The sequence below is a fragment of the Carlito syrichta genome, unplaced genomic scaffold (genome assembly GCF_000164805.1).
Source record: "Carlito syrichta isolate Samal-C Ts95f unplaced genomic scaffold, Tarsius_syrichta-2.0.1 Scaffold126566, whole genome shotgun sequence".
Classification (NCBI taxonomy): Eukaryota; Metazoa; Chordata; class Mammalia; order Primates; family Tarsiidae; genus Carlito; species Carlito syrichta.
In genome coordinates, this window is record NW_007070662.1 from 69,210 (window position 1) to 76,162 (window position 6,953).

Here is a 6,953-nt window from a genome sequence, read left to right on the forward strand (position 1 = left end):
GAAAAGGGAACACTTCTACACTGTTGGTGGGAGTGCAAACTAGTGCAACCTTTGTGGAAAGCAGTGTGGCGATTCCTAAAAGCTCTAAATATCGACCTCCCACATGACCCTGCAATCTCCCTACTGGGAATATACCCTGAAGAACTTGAATCACTCTATCAAAAAGATACCTGTTTATCGCAGCATTGTTCACAATAGCAAGAACCTGGAACCAACCATGCTGTCCATCAAAAGAGGACTGGATTAAAAAAATGTGGTACATATACACGATGGAATACTACGCAGCCATAAAAAAGAACAAAATCATGAATTTCGCAGCAACCTGGATGGAACTAGAGTCTATAATACTGAGTGACCTCTCACAGAAACAAAGATCTGAGTATCACATGTTCTCACTCATATAGTGGACCTTGAACATCTACCATAATACTATAAAAAAAGGACTGACAGTGGTGGGAAACCATGGGGGGGGTAGGGAGGGGAAGGAAGGTTGGACTAACGGTAGTCAATATCTGTCTGGGGACGAGGGGACGCCCCTTATCAACAAGGGTGCCTGAACGATGTACATTTGTATACCTAACCCTTAACTGTACCCCACAATCTTATAATAAAAAATATGTTAAAAAAAAAAAAAGAAATATGAAGGGGAACCCCAAGAAACCTGGAATTTTCTTTTGGAGGGCAGACCCTTTGTAGTACAGGCTTCCCCTGCTAGGTAAGTGTTCTAGGAATCCATTGGCATCAGTGTACCAGCCAGTGTCATGAGAGGCTGCATTCATTTCAGTTTCTGAGATTCTTTCAATGTGTTTGCCCATTTCATGACGGGTGATTTATGAGCACACCTGCCCACACCATGCTGAATGTTCAGCAGTTTTTGAACAAAAAATGGCTAGACCCCTGTGCCCCACCCTCCCTCTTCACTCAGTCTTGCCCCAGCAACTTCTTTTTGTTTCCCCTGATGAAAAAAGTCCTCAAAGGGAAGCGCTTCGCTGACGTAGAAAAAATGAAACAAACAAAAAATGGCAGAAGCACTGAAAAGCATCAAAACTGATGAGTTTAAACACTGTTTTGAGCAGTGGAAAAAGCATCTTGATTGGTGTATTGCATCAAATGGAGAGTACTTTAAGGAGACAAACGTTTAAACATGTAAGAATAAATACACAATTTTTAAATAAATACTGGGTTTTTGGGGGTCTCCCCCCTTGTACATAAACATAAAGAAAGGATTGGTAGAAATAACAATTGGTTTTTTCCTGACAGTATACAATTGGGCAAATAAAAGAAAACAGAAAAGAGCAATGGTCGTTGAAAGCTTATGAACATATACTGTTTAGGTTAACTAATGCGTTTGATTTTGCATTGTTCTCATGGTGCTAAAAGTGGGCTGGGCTGATCTGAGCAGGAGTGCTTTATGAACTGTTTTCTCACTTTCATTCCCTGCAGAACACAATGGGTACCAAAGCAGGAAAGCTAGGAATAGGCTTGGTCACCATTACTGTTTATCCATCTACTCATTTTTCTATAAATATATCGCTTCCTTCAGAGAAACTCTTGCTTTAATAATTTAGACGCTTCCTCTTTATTTCATTAAATAATTAATAGGAGTAAAATGTGCAATTACCTATTTTATTTATTTATTTATTTATTTATTTATTTATTTATTTATTTATTTGAGTTGGAGTCTTACTCTGTCACCCAGACTGGAATGCAGTGGCCGCTCCCGGCCACCGCAGCCTCGACCTGCTGGGCTCTGGCGATCCTTCCGCCTCAGCCTTCCAAGTAGCTGGAACTACAGGCGCGCGCTACCACGCCCAGCTAATTTTTGATTTTATTGTAGAGATGAGGTCTCACCAAGTGGCCCAGGCAGGTCTCGAACCCGCGGGCTCAGGCCATCCACTCACCTCAGCCTCGCAAAGTGCTGGGATTACAGGCTGAGCCACCGAGCCCGGCTTACCTATTTTAAAGCATTCTAAAATTATTCTTTCAAAGCTTTTGCCTAACTTGGATGCACTCTGATGCTCTAGCTCAATGTTACTTGAAATGCCATGTCACAAGGGAACAAAACACTTGTACCAAAGAAGTAAATAAATAAACATATTTCCTTTTTCAACTAGAAAGTGTTGTTTTACATATTAATGTATTTAATGATGTAGTTGATTCAAATTCTTGGTGCAAGCTCTAGATCTCTACTCCGACTGGTAACAAAATTGTTTAGGGCCAGTTGTCAACGACCCTTTGAGTAGCATTGAACTGGTGAAACCAAAGGAAAGACCACTTCGTTTGCTGGGTATAACTGGCTATTCACTCTGGATGGTATACATTGGAATTCATTAGGAAATAGTGTGTGAGTTGCATTAGTCTGACAGTTAGAACAGTTCAAGGAATAAGGAATGAATCACAAAATAATGATTATAGCATTTTACAATGGACAAACACTGTTGGCTATAATATTTCATTCAAGGGATCCACGTCAAACTCTTGTGTAGTAGGTAGGGCAGAAGTGATCCTTGACTTATCAGACGCTCTCAAGATCAGAGCTCTAGTGCATGTCACAGTCGATGCCTAAACTCCATTTCAGTGTTCTTTCTACTACCCTCTGATGCAGTCAGCATCAAAATAATAAGATCTTATTTGAAAAACAAAAAACATTCAAAGTTCTGTAAAAATAAATAAAATTCATTCATTTGTTGTCATCCAACAACTTTATTTCTTTACCATAAAGGAGGACACGAGTGCCAGTGATTCATCTGCTGTCTCATCAGAAAATATCCTTGTGTGGGTAGACTTAGGTTACCCAAACCATTTCAAAAACAATTCTTGCCAGTAAGTGTTAATATTTTGAGCTGAACACTGGTTATCCTATTTATTTTGGGGTTGTGAAGTGGGGCTTATGTGCTATTCTTGAAATTCATATCCTACTCTATTGCCATTTTGAAATGACTTTAACAGGCAGATAGAGCACATGTCAATATCTCATTCTACATCCAAACCACATGAAATTCGAATCTGAATTGTACTTCAGGAAAAATTACAATTTATTCCCTAAGAAGTATTACCTTTCTTTTAACAAATTTGTCCCAGTAATTGTTGGGAAATGACCTAAAAGAAAGAAAAGTATAGAAGTAAATCATATTATTTTTAAATGATAAATAATAACATAACATTTGGATATGCAAAATACTTAAAATAATATGTAAACAGATATCCTGCCATCCATATAAAAGTACAATGAATTTGGTTAGCATCTTATCTCATAATTTTTCTACATTACAGGTATATTAAATATTATTTTAAATATTTATATATAAGGGTATATATGTAAATCACATGAAAATGACTGTAAGCTGATATGTCAGTGGAGATGAATATAAGCATATTTATTAATAAGCAGTGTTGTTATATTTGTCATTTGTATAATGTATCAATACACAAATTTTTTGGTCAGTTTTCTTTAAAAATGAAAGATTCTTAAAACCTGTCATTGTTTTTCCTGTGAAGAAAAAAGTCTCCTTTCTACCAGTTATCCTCAAAGAAACTTTGAACATGGCACCAATCCATGACTATGGCCCCCTGACTAATATGAAGAGTTTGCTTAAAGGGACTGACTTGATTAGATTTACAATAAATAGGTAGAATTGCTAAACAAACATTTAGCATTTAGAGTAAATGTGTATAATGTATAAATAAATCATCCCAATTTGAGAACTCAGAACCTATTAGAAATGATAACTTTTTGATAACAGACAAAACTAATCACGATAAAAATCTATTTTAATCTTGGGTAGTAGATATAAACTGCTCAACAATTATTTTGTCTCTAATACTTTTTATGGTGGAAAACTGTAATTTTAGCTAGTCATTTAGATCTTGATCTCACAAGGCAAACAATTATTGGATAGAAAAAGTATTTGTCTCTCTGCCATACATTTTACATCATGTCATAATACTTAGCTGTCTTTATGCTAGGCTGCTTGATGGTACCAACTGAAAGTTTGTAACTCAGATATATTAAATGTGTGAAATTCAATATTTCTGCCTTTAATGCTACAACTCTTTCCTTAATGAATAATTTTGCTGCCTCTGCTTTTGGATGAGATAACCCTATGTTGCAGGTTGTGTACCTCCCGCTACACACTTCCCTGAACACTGAGTAATGGATGTGAGGTTCCGTCCATGCCATGGAAATGAACTCAAAGCCATTTTTGATTAAGGAATTCAGAACTCAGAGGGCAAAAATTGAGGGCATCCATTAGGAGGCTGATGGCTCTTAGTCTTTTGATTTTCTCGACTGAATATATAACTATTATTCACCTCTGCCAAACTTCTGACAAATCTACAGGGATTCCAGCAAAGTATTTTCAAGTTTTGAGAATTCTGAGCACAGAAATGTCTCATATAATTCTTTACTCACTGTGTGTTGATTACTAGTCGATCCCATTGGCCTTTAATATCATCTTCTGAAGGCTGTTCTGTAATATAAAGCCCATCAAATTCCAATTTTCGAGCTACTTCCTTTTCTCGCTTAAAAATAACCAATGGGACCTACACATGAAAAATAAACACGTTAAAATTAGTTTAGATTTACTGGCATCTCCTGTGGTCACTATCTTCACAAAACAGCTTCTGGAAAGAAATATTTCCCATGGACTTCCAGAAAGGTAAAAATTGAGAGAGAATGAATTAGCTATATTCAGGCAGAAAAAAGCATCTAGAAAAACAGCAGTAGAACAGATATGCATATGTTTGTAAACATATAGGGGTTTATAGACAATTGCATTAAAGAAATAATTTTTAAGTACTAAAGAGAAATACAAAATTATTTTTCTTCTACACACACACACATATTTCAACATGAATAGATGTAATAAAATTTAACAATCTTACCATATTTCAAAAGGCATGCTGCTAAAATGCAGTTTTATTTGAGAAACCTCTTTAATAATTCCATGTTCAACATGCCCATATGCTATTTTGAGATAAATTTTAATTTCACATCAGCAAAAGTCTTTGTCAGTTTGCCAAAATCACTCTAGAATATATTGATTCTCATTTCTTATAAGCAGATTTCACACAAGGCACAGACAGCAAAAAGATACAGACATTCTGCAAGTATCCAAGAATATCCACCACCATAAAACAAGGGGATATAAAGGAAGAAAGGAGTTTCTGAAGAACCCTTTACATTCTAGTCTTTTAGTCTGAGCCTCGGTTTTTCAAACATCTTCTGGAAGCTTTACAACCAGAGACAGAGGACAGTGAAAGAAAGGCATTACAGTGAAAAAGCGTCTTGCTAGGAAAAGATAAAGAGGTTTGCACAGGTAATGGGCAGCCCTGAGCACTCGGAGAGACTATCTTATATCCCAGTCACCAAATTACATCGTTCCCTTGGCAGGCCTCTTAGAGATAAAGCTGCATTATTTACTGGGTGAAGTGTGACAAATTGTGAGGCATTTCTGCCAAGGATGGCAATAGATACTTACCTAATAGCAGAACAATCAAAATGATTCATAGGTTTGATACAATGTATATCTATATGTCTTTTTTTGAATTAAACATATTTTTTATCTTAAAACTGTGGGGTACGGTTAAGGGTTAGGTATACAAATATGCATCGCTCAGGCACCCTTGTTGATAAGGGGTATCCCCCTGTCCCCAGACAGATATTGTCAGCCATTAATCCCACCACCCTTGCCCTCCCTGCCCCCCCATGGATTCCCACCACTGTCGATCCTTTTCTTAAAGTATTATGATAGATATTCAAGGTCCACTTATAAGTGAGAACATGTGATACTCAGATCTTTGTTCTATATGTCTTAATAAACATAGTGAACATCACTGCATCACTGTGAGACACTAGGAGTGGGTATGCTCACTTCTGTAGGGTCATGTCATATGTGAAATTGCCTACTAAGTGGATAATTATCAATATGTAAAAGAAAACTACAAGACAGCCCAAGATCACATCTCCCTTCCCAGGGCAGCCAATGACTAATTCACTTAGACATCTAATGGCCAAGCTTCAATTCCCCAGAGCAGGACAACATGGAGTACCCCAGCTTCAGAGACTGCACATGCCATGTCTACACTGGAACCCAACTCTCCCCTCTGCCCCATCTTGCTTCTCCCAATAGCCCCACAGGTGTTGATTCATGGGCCATTCCCTAATAAACTTTGGGCATACAATTTCCAGCTCAGAATCTGCTTTCCCAGACGTCCAATCTGCAACAGACACGCACACACATAAACACATACAGGTACCTTGGTGCCTTACTAGCTTACTTTCAAGCAGTAGTATCCAATGATGCAGAAGAAGGAAATGACTGTGTGAAGAATAGCTAAGATACGCAACGTGGGCTCCATGTAGCCGCTGCTCTCCTCTAGCACGTAGTGAACTGCGATGATTCTGTGGGAACTGCTGTCTAGGCTGGTAACTTTGGCGTTTTCACTTGAACTTCGAGTGGGGAGCTCCTTTCCTTCAACCACAGAAGACGTGGAGACCTGATTCAAACCATTTAAAGTAGAGTCAGTTTGCTGCCTCTAAGACATTGCAAACAAAACACAATGGAAAATAGCCCTTTTAGCAGACAGTTGGATGTGAAGTTATCGTATAATAAAAAGGACTAATAGTCAGGCTAAAAAGATAGGTTTTGAAAAAGCCGGGCGCAATGGCTCAAGCCTGTAATCTCAGCACTTTGGGAGGCAGAGGTGAGAGGATTGCATGAGTTCAAGGGTTTGAAACCCACCTGGGCAACTTGGCAAGACCTCGTCTCTACAATAAATCAAAAAATTAGCTGGGCATAGTGGCATGTGCCTGTAATTTCCGTTACTTGGAAGTCTGAGGCAGAAGGATTGCCTGAGCCCAGCAGGTCAAGGCTCTGGTGGCTGTGAGTGTGCCACTGCATGCCGGCCTGGGAGACAAAGTGAGGGTCTGACTCCAAAAAAAAAAAAAAAAA

General features: G+C 38.2%; 1 protein-coding gene across 2 annotated transcripts in view; it reads right to left on the reverse strand.

Moving 5' to 3' along the window:
* The window catches only part of LOC103250145 (ryanodine receptor 2-like), a 108,025-nt gene that overhangs the window by 28,191 nt on the left and 72,881 nt on the right, over nucleotides 1–6,953 (reverse strand). For both annotated transcript variants that reach the window (XM_021707877.1, XM_021707876.1), the window contains 3 exons: nucleotides 6,280–6,498; nucleotides 4,412–4,542; nucleotides 3,057–3,099 (listed from right to left, as the gene is read on the reverse strand). In XM_021707877.1, coding sequence (XP_021563552.1) covers nucleotides 3,057–3,099; nucleotides 4,412–4,542; nucleotides 6,280–6,498 — 393 coding nt within the window. The remainder of the gene's footprint in view (nucleotides 1–3,056; nucleotides 3,100–4,411; nucleotides 4,543–6,279; nucleotides 6,499–6,953) is intronic.